Source organism: Cyrtonyx montezumae, unplaced genomic scaffold, assembly GCF_038088225.1.
Source record: "Cyrtonyx montezumae isolate F1298 unplaced genomic scaffold, pur_monq_1.0 scaffold_14, whole genome shotgun sequence".
NCBI classification, from domain to species: Eukaryota; Metazoa; Chordata; class Aves; order Galliformes; family Odontophoridae; genus Cyrtonyx; species Cyrtonyx montezumae.
The window spans coordinates 7,695,179-7,715,043 of record NW_027071870.1 but is presented as its reverse complement, the minus strand read 5'-3'; the positions used below and the strand labels follow the sequence as shown (position 1 = coordinate 7,715,043).

General features: G+C 37.8%; 1 protein-coding gene across 2 annotated transcripts in view; it reads left to right on the top strand.

Annotated features, from left to right (window-relative positions):
* Positions 1-19,865, top strand: part of PIP4K2A (phosphatidylinositol-5-phosphate 4-kinase type 2 alpha) — a 97,595-nt gene that overhangs the window by 42,977 nt on the left and 34,753 nt on the right. For both annotated transcript variants that reach the window (XM_065731407.1, XM_065731406.1), the window contains exons 2-3: positions 7,723-7,820; positions 8,862-8,958. In XM_065731407.1, coding sequence (XP_065587479.1) covers positions 7,723-7,820; positions 8,862-8,958 — 195 coding nt within the window. The remainder of the gene's footprint in view (positions 1-7,722; positions 7,821-8,861; positions 8,959-19,865) is intronic.

Sequence of the window (19,865 nt, the reverse complement as noted above, 5' to 3'; positions counted from 1 at the left end):
AGTCTTAAAGGCTGTTACAAGAAGTGATCATTATTTAATAGGTTCCTTTAAGCCTGATTGTTTTCCACATTAATAATATGATTCATAGATTATAAGTGCAGTGTCACTTCATTTTCTTCCTACTTGTTTAACTTTTCTACTGGAATCCACAATAGGTCATTTAGGAAATCAGCAGAACGTTTATCTGACTTTTGTGTTACTTCATTTAGTGAATTCAGCCTATTTTTATTAAACCTTTTCCTGTGTCACAAATAAATGCTTACTGTATCCTAGCATCCTCCTATTTTTAGATATTCTCTTGTGAAGCTTTGAGTACACAGCCAAGTGAAATAAAATTTCTCTTGCCAAGTGAGTTTTGTTCTTTAATTAGAAAAATAGAGATCAGATTGCTATCAGTCTTTCTGACAAGTAGTTCTATTTTAAATGAGGATTTCAAACAATGTCTGACGACGCAAGCCGCAATCAAAGATTGCAAAGGTTGAGGTTTGAAAAAGTTTACTTGAGATATTTCTGGCAAAAAAAACCCAACACAACTGTATGTATGTCACTGGGTTGTTTGCTTGTTTGATTTTGCAAGCTCACTGGCTAGTAGCCTGCAAATGGTTGTCTGAGCTGTGTGTCTTGTCTTATTTTATTTTTAACCATGGTATTAGCAAACAAGGATGAGCTCATCGGTATTGTGCACAGCTCATCCAGATCTGGAGGACTTCCATTGCATTATGATTTCCTTTTGGATCAAAACTACATTTTATTTTTGTATGCCATTTGCTACTCACAACCATTCTTCTTGACAGAAATACTCTTTACTCACACTCCTATTACTCTACTGTCATTTTTATCAAGGTGCACTGGTATCTCTACACACTATTGCATTTTTCTCAGCTTTTCAGGAACATGCAGAATTATCATGAGAGTCATTATATCTGAGCTGCTTAATTCATTTTAGTCCTTGGATTATTTGGCACATTATAAGGTGTTAATTTTTACACTTATTGAAAGGTGTAAGCAGATGCACAGGAAGTTTAACCAAATCTATAGAAACATGGCTTTATGCTTGTCCAACAGTGTACAGTAGATGTTGTAGATTCTGTTTGCTATGGAAATGTCCAAGAGACTTGAAAGACTTAAGAATCTTGCATCAAATATTTGTAAAAGGATTGTGTTTTGGGTTGTATGTTCTTTAAACACGCTCTGATGTGAGTGATAACCAAGCTATGAAGTCCTCTGTTTGAATTTTGAGCCTTGGAATTCCAAATTTAAAGTTAAATGCCAAAAAAATAATGCTTTTCAAAACTGTTTTGTTCCTCTGCTTTGAGACTTTCTTTGGTTTGCCATAATATCTCACTTGGGTCTCTCTCAGGTATGTCTCAGTATCATGCTTTACAGGGGATGCATGAACTATGTACATCCCTGTCCAAAAAGAGCATCATACCATTGAGAATTTTGAATAAAAAGTTCCATTAAAATATCTGGTTTTTTACTGTGAAACTTCATTTTTTGTTTAATTAAAAGGCAGACCGTAAGACTTCAGAAAAGCATTTTTAATATATAAAAAAGAAATAATCTTTAAATGGTGCATTCATTTCTCAGAATTTCTAACTCCATAAAATGTATTAAATATTTTTTGCCAAGAAATTCAAATTTCTGTATTTTAGTACTTAGCAAAAAGTATGCATTAAGGCAGTATGAAAAATATTTGGCTCAACTAAGGCTGCTTTTCCAGTGCTATATCATTCAGTTTCATTGAAAGCCAACAGTCTAATGACAGGTATCACCTTAACTGTAAAAACATGAAGCTGCTCTGTAGTAATTACTGATAGATGTTTTGAGACATGTAAAACTTCAACACATTTCTCGCAGCTGGGTGGGCTTTTCTATTGATTTGTTTTTTCCCTTCACGTACCTTAAATAAAAATGATCATAAAGATTCAGAAAAAATGAAATACTTTACCCTGTGTTTTTTTTCTCTCGGTCATATAATTGGTTTAATTTCAGGAGTTGTTTCTGAATCAGTAACTAGAAATTAAATATAGAAGTCGTATCCTAGTCATTTAAACTCCTTGCACATTGTATAGTTAATAAAAAATGTCTGAGAAGTTATTCTTTTACCTTGTACTTTAGCGGAAAAAAGAAAAGAGATGAATTTGTGTGATTGAAATGATGAAAACCTCATTTAAAACAAATTAAGGAGTATTTTGCTGAACTGATTTATTTCTCTACAGCAGAACTTAGCTTAACCTTTTATTTCTCTTGCAAGAGTGGCTTTGAGTGTAATTTAAACTGTCAAATGACATTTATCAAATGATGGTTTTGCCCCGTAACAGGCAAATGTCTTCCACAAAATTGATTAGCTGCTGACCTCCTCCACCCTTTCCAGACCCTGCAAGGTAGATTTCAAAGTGCTGTAAAATAATCACTTCATTTTCAGTTTATACTTCAGCAGGAGGTGGTTCGTGCCCCAGTAGCAGTGCTGCAGCATGCTCCCGGGTGGCTGCGGGGTGCTGGGAGCCAGCCAGGCCCTGCCCTTCCCCGCGCCCATGGCACCTCGCACTGAGCTCCCTGCAGCTCAGGAGCAGCGATAGGAAGGGCTTTCCGCTGGATACTGGAATGAGTTACATGAAAAAACTTCTATCTTCTGGATGAATGCACTCTAGTAAGCAGGAAAGTGCTGTTTCCTAAGGCCTGTAGGTTGTTCAGTTATCAGGGAGGTGCCAGAAGAAAGAAGGATATGTCTCCTAAGTATGACATTTTAGGCTCTCAGTAGGTTTCTTTCAGCACGTTTTTACTCATTAGCTCTGTAGCTTTGCTTGGTAAGGGCAAGTCCAGTGGGCTTGCTGTTGTAGGCTTTGACCTATAAGTAGATGAGTTGACTGAAGTACTGTGCCTGGATTGATGCATCAAAATGGTGGCTTTGTAGCTTAACAAAAAGCGCTGCGTACTGCCTTTTTTCTTCAGAGCTCTTTGTGAATTTCCTTGCTGAGGAAGAAATGGAGACACAGAAAACAAACAATAAAAATACCAGAACTGTTGCTGGTGTTAAAAGTTCAGTTCTATTTTTAGACCTCAATAATTTCTTTCTTCCAAACTCTTCCACTCCTACTTCTTCCAAAGTCTGTGTTTAAAAATACATAAATTAGAGAAAAATGCTCTTCGCTTTCAGACTCAGAAACCAAATGAAGCTTGTTTGTGTCAGTGGATCTGGCTGCTGTGATTGGCCTTCAGTTCAGAAAGGGGCACTGAGGGATGAACAGAGCTGAAAAGAAAGGAGCACTTCCCCACCCTCATCCACATGCATCATTGGTAGGAGCAGGGGTTCTCCTGTATGTGCAACTGCCAAGCGCCCAAACTGTGATTAAGGTCTTTTATCTTTTATTTAAGCTGTTGGCTGTGAAAATACCTAATCCCTCCGCATATTCAGCTGGAATCTGATTGGCTGATAAACTGAATTAAAAGAAAGCAATATTTGTACTGTGTGTTAAAGCTAAGATAGTAAATACAAGACATTCGATATAGAATAAAGGCTTTACATAGGAGGGGAGTTTCAAAAGAGTCCAGTTGTGCTAAGTGGTCTGCGTGAGATTTGTGATACTTTTGGAATGGGAATTTGGTTACTGGTCTACCTGGCTTCTACAATATTTTCTTCTTAATCAGTAATATCAGATGTAAAGCATTCTGCAGGTTTCTTACTGCAGCATCGTACTGATAGGCATCAGTTTGTATCTGTTGGAGAATGGGATCATTGTTCTGGCTCTTCCAGCTAAACATGCAATATATGCTGTAAATTGCCTTTATTATATGCTGCTTAAATATCTCATTGTCTGCTTTGCATACAAGCAATTTATTGCTGCTTATGTTCTGACAGAATGAAAACTAATGTTTAATTATGCATTGCCCTAGTAATATGGTGTTTAGGGTGAATGTATCTGAATTAAATAAAGGCCATTAATAACGCCTAACAATTTATGATATATTCATTGCTTGATTTCAAATCATATAAATTAGAGAAGCTTATTTGAAATGTCACCAGAATAAGATGGCTTTGTGGGAACACCTCTCTGTGTGCTAATTTCAGAATCATTACCAGCTGAGTCTTACTATTCATTCAATGTCCAGTAGGCTTTTATTATTCCCATATTTGCAGTTTAATTACAGCCTCTGTTTTCCTGACAGTGTGAATTCAATCCTGAACCTGCAGGAGCAAAATGAGATGCAGTCTGTAGGTTTTTGCCTGAAAGCCTCATTCCCCTTCTCCCCCTCCCACCTACCATCCCTGAACTGCAGGTCTGAGCAGACCCCTACAGACAGATTTTTTTGTATTGTATATTTAAAGGAGTGTTGCCATCCAAGGCTTCCGAAGCATCTTCTTTAAAGCTTTTAAGTCATGGAAGATGTCTTTGTCTCACTTAAGTAGTTGCTTTTGTACCAATATCACGAAGGTATTTGTATAAATTACTTAAGGAGATGTTTCCAGGCCACTTATTAATATTTTGTGTATGAATTTGAAAATACTATTAAAAAGACATGAGATCCTTCCACATAATGTGCATGGATACTGTGCAACTAAAATCCTAGTCAATCATCTTTTAACATAATCCATTTCCCAAGGCTATTATACGGATGTAAATTCTTCAAAGATGTGGTAAGCATTGTCTGTTGTAAAAAAAATAAAATAAAATAAAAAAGAGGAAATACTACAGGCAATTTTTATATTGGCAAAAAAAAAATCACAGGGCAATTAAAGGTTGTCAGTGGTGGAACTATTTTTTCTTAATTTTTTTCTGAGATGAGCTAGAAGGCTGAAAATACTGAGTGTTTCATGTTTGGTCACTTTCAGGCATGGCTGTTCCTTCACACAGCGATAGCAAAGTGGAGAACTGATCCCAGTGACCTTCCCCTTTCAGCTTTCCAATGCCCATTTGTGGGGGAGTTCAGGATATTGTTTCTTTTCCCAATATGGTTCAAGTTTGCACTGCAATGTAATGTCACAACTATTCCCTTCTATACTGTGTGCACTTTCAAATTTAGCCTCATCAAATCCATCCTAAAAATGCATTACTGCACAAAGAAACAGACCTTATTATACTTGAAGGGTTTCAATTAATTAATGGTCTGTGCCGCTGGGACATGCCGTTACTCAGCTGGTGTGCTATACCAAAGGTCACTTCTACTATATGTTCATCACCTGCTTTTTCTTCTCTCCTGCTAGAGGGAAATTCCTTAAAATATTAGAGAAATTAAATTTCCAGACCTCAGAGTTAGTGAATCTCCATTAAAAAAAAAAAAAAAGTTCCACAAAAAAGGAACTCAGTTGCAGTGCTTTTTTTGTTGGTTTTGAGGGGAAGGATTGTAGGTACGTTCACATCTTAGAGAGCTGCTTTGGATAAGTGTTTTGAAATTTCTGTTTATGATAGAAGAAGCTCTAAGGTATTCAGATAGGAGTACATGTGGGTATGTTATTCTACTATCTGTGTGCTATCTGTAAGGCCTACAGGTACAATTAAAACTGTGCCATATAGCACAGAATTAAATCTTTGCAGCATGAAAGCAAACTTACAAGCGTATTGAGAGATACCTAACGTTAGTAAAGTCAGAAAGCGCATGCCTGCAAAAATTTGACTGATGCAATTTTGGTAGTCTAACCCCCCTAATTTGGCAGTGAACTTGCTATTATTGTTGATAGGTCATTTGGAGATGTGTGAATTCAGCATAATCATTTGTATTTGACTCAAAGTGGTTCTGGTGTCGCTTTTGACTGGGTCGAAAAGGTATGGGTCTCCATTATCCCTTTTTCAAGCATGGCATTCATTGTGTAATCTCACAATCTTAGAGAGTAGCTAACTGTTTATAAACAAATGAAGTTCTATACTGCTGCGTAATCTGTCTGCTTCTCTTTAGTTTTATTTGTACAAGAGCTAGGCTAGTTCTGCATGCTCATGAAACTGCTCTGCGGTTTCAGGGTGAGATTGATGTGCAGCGATATCAAATGCAGTAAAGAGCATGTATGTTAGATGTTGTGAGGTTCGATCTATGTGCTGTTATTTCATGTCATAGTTAATGAGGTGTCAGCATGATTTATTAGGTTTGTACAGCTGTGTTTTCAAAAATTTACTAGACTTCCTTCTTTGTCCTGCCTTGGAAGTAGGAAGGAGCATTCTCCCTGGCACTCTGAGGAGCAGCACACGTTCAGCCCATCCCAGGCATCTCTAGTTTGTTGCTCTGCTGTACAGCTGTGGTGCCTCAATCTGTAGCTTCTCAGGGCTTTCCAAAGAAGCATTTCTGTAAAGGAAGTTCAACTGATATTTATCAGTTTTCATGTGGGCTGCAGGGGTCTGAATAATAAAAACGGGAGACGGCAAGGGACGTTACTGAGACTTAAAAAGACTGAAGAGTGATGGGACTTTCTGACCTACCTGCTTGCATCAGTTTCTTCCCTCTTTTTAAGAGGAAAAAGGTTCCTCACTGCTTTCAGGTTTTGTTTAACTTCGGTTCTGCAGAAGGTCATGCATTTTTTTCCTCTAGTATTTATAACCTACGACCGCTTCAGTGAAGGCTTCTCAGAGAGCCTCTCTTAAGCAGGATAGCATCTAAGGGCAGGAACAGATTCTGAACTGGGAAGCACTGATGGATAAGAGCAACCAATGCTACGAGCACAGTCAGACTGATTTTGTTATACCTGTCTCTGTTGTGTGCTTGTAGTCTCATATAGAGTTGTGCTGCACGCTGTAGAAAGCTGCTGGAGCAATGTGTCCTGTGCGGGTCTAGAGCACTAGAACATGGGCAAAATGTATGTGTGGGGTCTTTGTGTTATAGTGAGTATGTCCTGAATGATTTGAAAGAGCTGCTGCAAGCTGTCAGTATTCTGTTATGTTTTATATGCTTTACTTAAAATGTACTAAGATGAGAGCTAATGCACATGATTTACAAAAACACACATACAAACCAAGTAACTGTGAGGTTGTTTACATAAAGATGTGACCAGAAATGGATAATTCCGAAATTCCAAATACACATGAAAATTTTAATACTGAGGATGCAGACAACATTTATTTTGAAACTAGAAAGAGCAAATGGTGCCCATAAATACAACAAAATTAGGAAAACCTTCAGACTTCTGCGTTTATTTCTAAGCACAAGTTTGGATATTTAAGTAGTTTGTTGAGCCTGAGTAATCAAAAAAATGCCTGAATGCTGAAATGTGGAAAAACTTGGCTGAGGTCTGCACCACTGTACAAACAAGGCTCTTCTTCCCGAGTCCAGAGCTCATGCCTTCATATGGAAGCAGTGTTTTCTGTAAATAGCTTAAGACACAAACAGGTAAGACTAGTTTGTAAGCTGCAAAGATAAATAGTCATTCTAAATACAGGATTTGAATTATCTTTGAAAACGTAGCTCAGTTGGCTAAAGTGTGTTAGGATTAAAGATCATATTGCGGGTGTCCTCATTGACTTTCCTTAAAGCACATGCACCAGGCGTGCTTTGAAGCGCTTTTTTTCTGAAACTAGTATAAATGTAGAGTGCTCTTTCTTCTTTCCAAAGAGTCTACTTTGTTAATACATTTAATCTGGAAAGAATAAATCTGGTTTTTGCATTTCTTTCACTTACATTCACTCCCAGAACACACACACAAGAAACTGCAGGCCAAATATCTTTTTTTTTTTAATTAAAGCACATGCAGAATCTTTGCAAAGTTGTTATCAACTAAATATATTCTTTTTTCTCTAGATCAATGAACTGAGCCATGTTCAAATCCCTGTTATGTTGATGCCAGATGATTTCAAAGCATACTCAAAGATAAAGGTGGACAATCACCTTTTCAACAAGTAAGTACAAGTAACAATTCTTTTGTAGACGGGGATAGTGGCAGTGATATTTTTATGAAGTACTATGAACTCTGTTATTTTTCAGCTGATGGGACTGAAGTTTTGATGATTAAGTTAATCCTGTGATAAACATAACCATCTGTGCTGTTCTGAAAAGCAACAGCAGGGGCTGCTGGGCAGTATTCTTCTTCCATATGGTTTATTACTGCCTTATGAATATCTTATATATTGAAGGTGATCCTCTCTTGGTGTATTTATTTGTGGCTGTTCCAAACATTTATTTGGATATTTTTAAAGCATAAATTCGGGTGCATGTACTTGTTAATATTTTAAATGAAATATTTGGACAAGACTGAAAATTTGAAACGTATGTAAAAGCTGAATGATGTGCAGTTTTTGCTAATCCATGATATGAAATTATATCAAACATATAGAAGTTCCAAAAGTATTAAGGTAATTTTACAAGATGTGGTTATTATATGTAACTATTGCCCATGAATTAGATGTGCACACATATAAAACTAGTAGTGCCACTATGAATATATTATTTAGTAATACATTAGGAAAATGAAGAATTCTGTTAACTTTGAGTCTTCTACTCTGTGAAAAAGTTCAGAGTTAGTTCTGAAATCTGAAATTAACAACAGGATATTAAAACTAGCCCTGTGCTCGCTAAGTCCAATTTTCTTGAAGCTTTGGCACTGTCCGTACGTTCTGGTGTCACAGATGGTCTGGTAATTCTTGTATAATTCAATCTGAGATTCCACCTTTGAAATAATTTAAGGGCAATGGAAAAACACTCTTTCCTGCTTTTTTTTGTGCAGGTTCAGCTTGTTAAGAAACACATGTATAAATTTATTTAACACAGTAAAGAGTAGAACATGGTTAGCCCAAATCTCATTCAAAAAAGGAGGGTTTTGGAGGAGAGATTGTAAATCTCCTTATTCTCTGCTTTGTATGAACAGAGTTAAAACAACACCTTAGATTTACTTCATTGCACATGCAAGTAAATGAAGTTGATGTGGTTTTATATTCTTTCAGAGAAAACATGCCAAGTCATTTCAAATTTAAGGAATATTGTCCAATGGTTTTCCGTAATCTAAGAGAGAGGTTTGGGATTGATGATCAAGACTTTCAGGTAAGTTCACCTTCGAAAGAGCAAGGTGGGTGTTATCTGCAGGGTTTAACTTGCTGCAGTTGTGACCAGGCCAACCTGTTGAAACAGTATTTCTGTTGGAGAAAAACTAAGAAGAAAACGTAACCATTCTCCTGCTCTTTCCTCCGCCTGCCGCCAGAATTTTCTGGTTTGCCTGTTTTGCCTTTCTTATGTGGTGGCCTTTCCTTATCTTCAGTCCTCCTTGTTTCCCACCACAATACCTCCTGGTGGTAAGATGTGGTATTAAAACGGAGAGGTTATACTTGGAGAAGGAGAGAAGAGCCATCTCTGTGCACTGCTGACAAGAGATGCTGTATCCAGCCAAGTCACTCTGATAAAGGTTGCTTTAGGGATGTGTCCCTGTTAAATATGGTTTCTGAAACCACCACACCTGTCTGTTTCCTTCATGTATTTTTTTTGTTTGTTTAGAAGAGGTTAATCTGTGGCAGCATACAGCATTGTTACCCTTTTTTCCCCTTTTTTTAAAGGATCTGTGAATAAATAGCTTGCAAAGAGCAGATACAGCAAAATAAAAAAAAATGCTTTACATTTGGCAGTATTGTTTCTTCCAGTCAAAGCCTCTTTCATTCTTTGCAAAAGAAAGTTCTTGAACTCTGCTTCAGCCTGATTTGCCAGTACTCAACTAACATTCCCTTTTCCATTAACTGTTCCTAATGCATATCATCTCCATCCACAGGGATAATTCCTTCTGCAGTCACCCTGGTAAACAGCCCGTCCTACATAGCACTTGCTCTGTAATGAGTGTCTGCTTCCTGGCATGTTCTTTTACTTTTTTTTTTTTAAGCAACTTCAGTATGGGCTGCAATTTTCATTGTAGCCTGTCACCAAGAAGTATCAGAAGATATTTAATAAATAATAATAAAATTTTAATAAAAAACTTCAAGTGGATAAAAAAGTTTACAAAATACATCTGTGATGCGATGCAGTGCAACCTGAATGCTGCAGGTTTTTTATTAATAAATTAATAAAAATAAAATTTATGAATTTAATTCTTTCAGTAGTCTGAAAGTCCCCTTTTCAATATGAAGCAGCATGTTAAAAATGCATACATTGGTTACAATGTGCTTGCACAACTGTAGGTAGAGATTAAGTTATGGCCACTGTAACTTTGGGGAGATATTTTGCTAGTAAATGGAGAAGTGGGTTTTCTCCTGTCCCCTCCCTTTCCTTCCTTCCCCTGTCCATGCTTATAACAGCTGTGGCTAAAATATCAAGTTACATTCCTGGATCAATTTTCTTGATGCACCAATGAAGAATGTTAGGAAAGATACTTAATCCCTAACATACTTAATCCCTTTATATGAAGGTTTCCTTTCTCTTGGTAAAGGAAAAGGATCAGTGTGTAAGGGAGGAAGATGTGATTGCTCCTAAATTTAAAAATATGGTGTCAGCTCATGCTTGGTCTCTTTAGGAAGATAGGGTGACAACAAAGTTACTTTTCAGTAAATATATATTAGAAGTCTTAAGATGCTGTCATTAGTTTAAGCTGGGAAAATTGGCATAATCTAAAATGCTGCATTCCACAGCATCGTGGGCTGTTTTCATCTCCGATACTGTCCAAACCAAATCAGGAATCCCTTTGTTGTAAGTAATACTTGTTGGATTTATTGACCGTCACTAAAGAAAGTTTCCAGATTTCCAGATTGAAAAGAAAAAAATGTATATTTTCTTGCATCTGTTTTAACAGCTTTAATAGTGTAACCAACCAACAGTTCAGAAGAGGAAAATGCAACCACATCCTTGTTTTTGTTTCAGCACTTATGTGTTATTTACAAAAAAAAAAAAAATCTTCTGTGCTGTTTAGTATTTCAAGTATATCTAGCTTATAAAGAAGATTAATTAATATAATTTTAACCCAAGAGAAGGTAGTATCTGTATTTTCTGCTCTTTTTTCCTTAATCCAAGCAGTTTATCACTCTGAATACTTATTCTACAGAGCTTTTCTAATAGAAGAAAATAAAAATAGTCTGAGTAGTAATATATTTGAACATATTTTTAAGTTTAAATTATTTTTACAGAACTATAGATAAATTAAAATTCAAGTCATAGGATCATAGAAGGTCTTCAGGGGTGGGGCATCAGCCACATTGCCACAAGTCATTGTGGTCCTGTATGTAAAATAGGGATTGCCCCTTTAAAAGTAGAAATGGCTTTCATTTTAATTCTACATTCTCTTTGATTTAAAATGGAATTTGACACAAAGGGGAAGTACTGTAAAATAAATTTTAAAGATCCAGATAATCTTTTTGTTCAGGAAGTTCTTTCAGTGAACAGTGGTTAAAATGATTGTCATATACTAACTAGACATGTTTTGGAAAAAACATTTACAGTGTTAAACTGAGGGAAAGCTTATGGAACAGGCAGCGGTGTTTCTTACTGAATAATTTTTGGGAAAGGAGTCCCAGTCAATCGTGAACAGTGTCATTCCCATTAGTGAGCAAGACAGGACTGATGTAGATAAATAAACCAAGTTACCCTCTTCATTAGTCAGACACAACAGTATAAATTGGGCAGAACACTCTTTTTAAATGTTTTTGTTTTCAGAAATGTTCATTCTTGATGAGTTTTTCCAGAGGGCAGGCAGTGCTTAGTCATAAAGAAAGATTAACAAACAAAAACCTGCGTCATGAAAATAATTTCTTAATGTATGCTCTAGTTACTGAGCTATACTTATTTTAATTCTTCACATTATTTACTTTGTACAATAGTTTTGTGGGCTTCTAAAACACAAAAATTCAGTTTGTGTTTAGAATGATTAACATAGAGATTTCCTCATAGAGATCTCCTCTTAACTCTGAAGAAAAATTCGATCTTATTTATTTTTCTATGTATATTTTTTCCCTACACTCAGCTTCAGAACCAGGAGAACTCAAATTATGTTACTGCTGCCCTGCAAAAAAAGCTATTTCTAATAATGATCGCTACAGTTGCTGTAATGGGCTCCTACCTTTCACAGGACAAAAACCAAAATGTCTTTGTTAACCTACTATGCATCTATCTGCCATTTGTACCTAGTTGGGCATCTCTGAAAGACATTTGGATTAGTTTTGAGCTAAGGTTAGTTTCCTAGAGGTACACGTGTTGCTAATACTATTGGCTTTCTTTGGTGATTCAGTCTTTATTATGGATGTTGGCGTGGAGAATATAGTATGGGTTTGGTTAAACCTTGAGTTTTATCTAAAGTGTGCCTATATAAACTTGTCACAATAAATAACATCTTCAACCAGTGTTCAGACACTTTGTTTATGTGTCAAAAATTTATTAGACTGTGAACTTCCTTCTTCTTAATTAATAAGGTATTTATGACCAGTTAAAAATGGTGTTTTCCTTGGAAAGAGAAACTCAGATGACGATTAGTTAGTGTGAATCAAAATTGTATTTGAATACTGTAAAACCTTTAAAGCCATTTTAACCACTTACACAGACTATGGATTATCAAAACGAAGGAGATTTTTGTTTTACTTTATGCTGTCATGTTTCAAGTAGGTACATATGGATCTCATATTGAAGGTTATTTTTAAAAGTGTCAAATTCTACAACTCAAAGCATTAAATACTGCCAAATTTTGCCTTGATGGGGTACACTATCTTGAGCTAGTGTTTTTATTAGTGTTGTCTTTTTCACTGAAAAAGAGTTTGTAGCTCTAAAGATTGTCTTAACATTGATAGGAAAATATTAACTGTTTCTAGCAGGAGAAGAAAAAAAAGAAAAGTATTAAAAAATGGATGCATTAAAGGAAATCACTCATAACAATTCTAAATTAATTTTTAATTTCTGCATCCCCCCTCAGCTTCAGACATTGATTTTATAGAAGTTACTTTACAGAAATGCTTCTTATTTCCCAAAGTATGTTTATTCATTGGGATGACTTTGTAGTTTCTTTTCAATTTGATTAATACCATTTCTTACCTAATAAAATACGTGAGTATAATTTTGGCAGAAGAATTACAGGACTGGCTTCTGGCAAATGCAAAATTAGGAGAGGCTAGCAAGATAGCAGCTAACTGTCACCCCCCAACCAACTCCAGACAAATAGGATCTATTGCCATTAAAATGCTTCTGTTCCCATTGCTCTGGAAAATAGACTTAATTTACTGTCCTCCCACACATCTGTTGTTGCTTAAAGTTCTTGCTGAGTCCTTCATCTGGATTCTACTAGGAAAAGAGGGAGACCAGGTTCTTGCCCTATAAATAGAATTGCTGATACCAGAGGGCACTGATGTTCCACTGTACCTAATGATCCTTCTGCAGGAAACTGGGGAGAGGGCAGTGAATTTTCCTTAAAGTTTTAGTCCTTAAGATAATATGAGACATGCTCACTTCTGACTTGCCTTTCTGTAGGAGCAATTTGTAGTTGTTGTCTATGTAAGATAAACAATTCATAAAGCACTTGTAGCAGATAGTCTGTTAAGTTTGTTTTAATTTAGAGCTCCTTATTATTTCACTGTGTGCATTTTTTCATATAAAAGCTTGAAATCTTGAAATGAAAATAGAGATTTTCCACTTTTAATCAATTTCCTTAATAACAAACCGTACAAACTTGTTATCTTTCTCTTTTCCTGATGTGTGTCTCTCCTTAAGTTTCAATATCTCCTGCAGTTTTCTGTATATATAGAATTTATTCAAGCAGTTTGTGGTTCAGAGTCTAGTATAGCTACAGATAAATAATGCATATTTGGGGGGTTAATTCTTCAGAAGTTAGGCCTTAATATAATTTTCTTCCTAAGTATCTAAACTTGACAACACCATTTTTCTTGTAAACCTATGCATATTGTTGCTTGTTTTGTATGATTTCCAATTCTAAGAAACCATATTCAGAGTTTGCAGACTATTTTACAGCCCAAGATGTTTGTTTAAACAAAAAGTATAAATTGGTAGAGATGCATCTTTTGGGATTGTGGCTTATTGTACTGGGACTTGCTTGTTTCATAGCAGCCTGTATGGTGCCTGTAGCTTGTACTCCTGGAAGCAAGGACTGGCAGAAAAATCCAGTGCTGGTCATTTTAGCGTGGTAGATCTGTCAAATGAGAGACCAAGAGCAGAGTATACAGCCTGTGGATCCCAAATGAATACTGACACCAGGATCCACAGAACTGCTGACGTCCCCTTTGTCGGGGTAATAAGGTGTGGAACCTGCTATACTAACAGCTGTAGTGTTTGTGCTCTTTCCAGCACATTAAAAACAAGGTACACAATCTGAACATTATGTTTTAAGATTTGATGCCTTAAAGTGTGAGCCAAGATAGGAATTTAGGGAATATGGGACTGAATCTTATAAGTTCATAAGTTCATAAGTTCATAAGGTTGGAAAGGACCTATAAGATCATCTAGTCCAACCATCCTCCTATCACTATCTCTACCCAACTACTAAATTAAGTCCTTAAGCACCTCATCTAAACGCTTCTTGAACAGCGCTAGGGATGGTGCCTCAACCACCTCTCTAGGCAGGCCATTCCAGTGCCTGACCACTCTTTCAGAAAAGAAATGCTTCCTGAGGTCTAATCTAAATCTTCCCTGGCGCAACTTGTGGCCATTCCCTCTCGTCCTGTCATTACTTATCAGGGAGAAGAGGCCTACCCCCTCCTCACCACAACCCCCCTTCAGGAAGTGGTAGAGTGCTATAAGGTCTCCTCTGAGCCTCCTCTTCTCCAGACTAAACAATCCCAGCTCCCTCAGCCGCTCCTCATAAGACTTGTGCTCCAGGCCCCTCACCAGTTTTGTTGCCCTTCTCTGAACACGCTCCAGGGCCTCAATGTCCTTCTTGTAGTGAGGGGCCCAAAACTGAACACAGTACTCGAGGTGCGGCCGCACCAGAGCTGAGTACAGGGGGATGATCACCTCCCTGCTCCTGCTGGCTACACTATTTCTAATACAGGCCAGGATGCTGTTGGCCTTCTTAGCCACCTGTGCACACTGCCGGCTCATGTTGAGCCGAGCATCAACCAACACCCCCAGGTCCTTTTCCTCTCTACATTCTTCAAGCCATTCTGCCCCAAGCCTATAGCATTGCATGGGGTTATTGTGGCCAAAGTGCAGGACCCGGCACTTGGTCTTATTGAACCTCATCCCATTTTGCTCAGCCCAGCTGTTCAGCCTATCCAAATCCCTCTGAAGGGCCTCCCTACCCTCAGGCAGTTTGACACATCCTCCCAGCTTTGTGTCATCTGCAAACTTACTGAGGGTACACTCAATTCCCTCATCTAGGTCATCAATAAAGATATTAAACAAGATGGGCCCCAAAACTGACCCTTGGGGGACACCACTCGTTACAGGACGCCAGCTGGACTTAACTCCATTAACCACTACCCTCTGGGCACGGCCCTCCAGCCAGTTCTCCACCCAGAGAAGAGTGAACCTGTCCACACCACGGGCTGCCAGTTTCCTTAGGAGAATACTGTGGGAGACCGTGTCAAAGGCCTTGCTGAAGTCCAGGTAGACTACATCAACAGTAGAGTACATCAACAAATCTTAGTAGGTATGGCAACACTACAGCAATTTTAACTCCAGTTTCTCCTGGTCTTCACTGGAGAAAACAAATATTTTACCTTGCTTTCAGCAGTGTATTGACTAAACTAAATATCATCCACAACTGGGTATTCAAACTAGAAAGGAATAATTTAGCATGTGTTGGCAACATCAAAAAATAAGCTGATAGGAGTCCCCTAGGTATTATGGAGGCAACCCTTGAAAATAAGGCAGCAAGCCAAGCTTTGCAGGGCTAAAGGGTGAAGGCTCCTAGATAAAGATCCCTAGTATTTTCCAAAGCAAGTCCATCCCTTAAACTGACAACTCCAAATCCAGACCATCTGAATAGGATGACTTGATTTAGGGAAGAATCTTGTATTTTATTGACTGTACTCTCATTAGACAAGTCAAGGAACAAAAACATAGCTCACAGATGTTGAGAATGTGTACATCTGCATCTGAACAAGACCATAGAAAGCAGCTGCTATTTCTGACATCATATCATCATATTGTAGCACCAGAGTGGTTTGTTTTTCTCTCCTGGAGCCCCTGTGTCATTCAACATGGCTGTTTTGAGCCATGCTTTTGAGCTGAAAACAGAGCACAGTGTTGTCCATACAGGTGCCAAAGGCAAGGAGAAGTCATGCCACTGAGTGCGTTTGTAGGATATGTTGGTGATCAGCTATACATTGCTACATACTGGGTTTCTTAAATAGAAGTTGGTATTTCAGTCAGTGTTTGTTGATAGACGGACAGATTCTGCATGCAGATGCAGTGGAATATGCTTTCCAGAAAATTATTCTATGTGAGCTTAAGCAAAAGCAGTTTTCCCACTGAAGTTTCCCACCTCTTAACGTGACAAACTTGTATGTTATGGGAGAAATGTCTTCCTGTAAGTCTATTCTTCTAAAGAAAAACATTAAGACTATTTAATATGAAGTGTTTTTCATTGTGCCATCCTGCTGCGGACATTAATGTGCTCAACGACAGTGGTAGAATGTACACTGCCAAAATTCAAATCAAAACCAAAAGTTTTCCAAACCCATTGTTGTAGGACAAAACCAGATACTCCTGGGGTTGATGCTTCTGCTGCTATAACACTGGTGCTTTGCCTTTGTTCAGTAGAACAGTGGGTAAAGCATCATCGTGAACGCATTCCCAGAAGTGGGCTGCTTGTTTAGAAAGCTGCAGAAAGCCTTGGAGGCTCCGTGTCCAGTAGTATGACACCATTTCTGCCTGGTATGTTCCTTTATCAGTAATCACTTCATCCACAGCTGTAATTCCCAAAGTCTTAAAAAAAAATAATAATAAACCAAAATTACGAAATAACCAAATAAAACCAAATTTGGGAAAGCTGCAAGTTTGTATTCATAAGAACCTGTGCATGGGCCAGGCAGTGTCACAGAATAGCTGGATCCTGTGTGTGTAATTCCCCTAACAGCACTGAACTACTGCCAGGCTTTCCCTCTGACCTACTATTTCAGTCATCACAGAGCATCATCTGTGCACTTGTTTTTGCCTATTCGTTCATAGAGAACTTGCCCAGAGGCGCTCATAAATAGCTTGGGATTTGATCTGATTAGTCTTTTGGGTATGCGGTTCAAACAGTAGGGGAATGTCTTGTGACACTCATTTTTGCATCCCACAACTTTTGAATGAGATCACAGTACCAGAAACTGTTGTTTTCTTTTTGTCCAGGCATCACAGAATAGGAAAGATTTAAATCAATGAGAAGCTGTTAAGCCAGTCAATTTGAAAGATTATTGTTCTTCTGCATCTCTCTGTGCTTTATCACCAGAATTTTCCTGTTGCCCTTTTTTCTTAAGAAGTGCTCTGTCTCAATGATGATTTTTATTGGGCTCTCTTTTAAGATCAGTTACATGAAGAATGTGTATTACATCCAACATAGTTTGCGCATTCAAGATTTCTAAAATATAATCTCATCTGTTAAAGCAGCAGTTAGAAAACAATGACATTTACATTAGTTGTGTAGAAGATTAGAATGAGCTAATTAAATTGACCTTTAAATCTCTCCACCCTCTCAGAGGCTGTGGCTAATCCTTGGCCTCCCACTGCGGAGATAAATATCCTTGCTGTGAGCGTTTCAGGCCAAGTGGGCAGAGGAGGAAGAGCCTTGCCACAGTTCGTCTTTGAAGATGAGGGCACTACTTTACCAGTTACAAATGCAGCTTGCAATTGTGGAATAGGGGCAAACCTTTCCTGCACTTCAGGCAGGGCATAAGGTTCTGTTCCGTGTGTCTTCTGACAAAAAAAAAAAGTGTTTCATACAGAAGATGAAGTTCCAAGTAGTTTAACTTGATGCTCTTAGAAACAGCCAGCATCTCTCTGGAAATTGATCTCAGAATTGGTCTCCCTATTGTTGCTGTTTTGTGTTGGTAGAGCTAGCATTATCAATTATACAATAATTTCTTTGTTACATTGTTTTTATTGACCAGTGTGCAAAGTAAAGTACACTTTGCAAAGATAACGTGCTAAATGATGTTTTAGCTGGTAGCTAGCAACTCCTCTTAAACAGTGTTTGACTTTATAGTTTGTGACTGCATTGTTTTCTAAAACACTAATTTTTAGAGGGGCTTTATAATGAGAAACAAAAACCATGTGAATAAAAGGTGGTTAAATGACAAGAATCAAAATTTAATTGTCAATGAGCAATTGACATTTTATGTAGTGGAAGCCTGCAGAAGAGGCAAGATCTGTCTAAATAGCAAAGCGTGATGAAAGACAAGAATTTCATGTGAAACCACTTGGACCACCTGGCATTCTGAGCCTATCCAAACAAGATGCCTTTTAAAATGGTCAGATGAATAATTATATGGAAAAAAGAGAGTGCGTATTTAGGGAGCAAAAGTCTGCCTTTGAGGAGGTAGCAGCTCTGAAAAGGAACAAAAGGTCGAAGAGGACAAGAATGTAGCACTAGTGTGTGCTTTTGATGAGGAGTAACTGCTCTTCTGGGTGGATAAATTGGAAGGTGTGAAATAAAACCAGGAAGAACCATGACATTTTTGAATTCTTTATTTTATACCTAAGTCTATTATACTTAGTGTTGCTGCTGGTCATCTTAAAAAGATGGATGGCAATTTGGATACAAAAGAGATACGGAAAACTGTCATCAAAGCAATTTAAGAACATTGAGAATGCCTTTTGATGGGACTTCCAGCAGTACAAGTGATTAACTACTAGAACAACTTGTCATGGTTTTATGATTTTTGGTACTGGTATTCCACATCATAACATCATGTAGTGCATTTAGAGTTAAAGAGTTAATGCTCCAGCTCCGTGGATCATCGATAGTTCCAGGTATACTTGTCTCAGAAGAGAAGAACAACTCCATTCCCCAGAGGACTTTGCGATGCTTTGCGTTCTTACGTGTTTACGCTCAGGGGGAAAGATAAAAACTGTCTGCGGTCACGGGACACTCTCTTTCCTTGGGGATGGACTCAGCAGTGGGTGCTCGCTGCCGTCCACCTTCAGCATTAGCGTAAGGCCTTCGGTTTATCAGACACTCTCTCTAGCTCATTTTATTTGATTTATTAGATTTAACTCCAATTATATTGCATTATATTGTGTTATTTGCTTTCCGATATCTTATTAAGTAAATTAGCTTTCCTCCTCAGATCATTGCCGCCGTTTTGTTTTTAGGCCCATCTCCCTTTTCCCTTTTCCCCTTCCCCTTTCCTGGGGCATGGGTCCATGTGTCCCCCGCACTAGTCGTCACAGAACCGGGCCGAACCAGCCCAGTAAACCATTGACACAACTGCAGTGGTGAGTCTTTGTCTTTTATAGGTGGAAAATCCAGACTGTCTTCCTGGAAGTTGTTCGTAGACCTAACTGAAGATTGTAGCTCAGTTTTGGTGAAATGAAGTGGCACGTGATGCGTGGCAGTTGTGTTGACTTCTAGTTTATTAAATTCTCATGAAGGCTCCAGAAAAGCTGTTGTGATCTGTGGTCTGGCAGGGGTTTTGTTTTATTTCTAGGATCTTCAAAGAATTTTGGGTCAGGACCTCGGGAAGGAATGTTTTCCTTACCTACTGTAGAGGGTGTCTATAGTAAAACTAAATGAGCTTTTAACTAACTTGTGAAAGAATATGCTGTTCTTAGCTGAAATTATGACCTAATTTAGGTATGCTGATTAACATTTTGTATCAAGAACTCTTTGGGAGATGAGGGTTTAGTAAGTGGTATAGCTTTTACTCATTTATATGTAAAGCTGTATCAAGATTATTTCATCAGAAATTAATTCTTTGATGTGGGACAAGTTCTTTGTGATTTGTACAGAGGACCAGATGAGTATTTCTGGTTGCCCGCAGATTTGCCTACAGTGCAACGTAGGTGATACTTTTAATATTGATTTATGTCAGGGCTGTGAGACTTTCAGCCAGTGA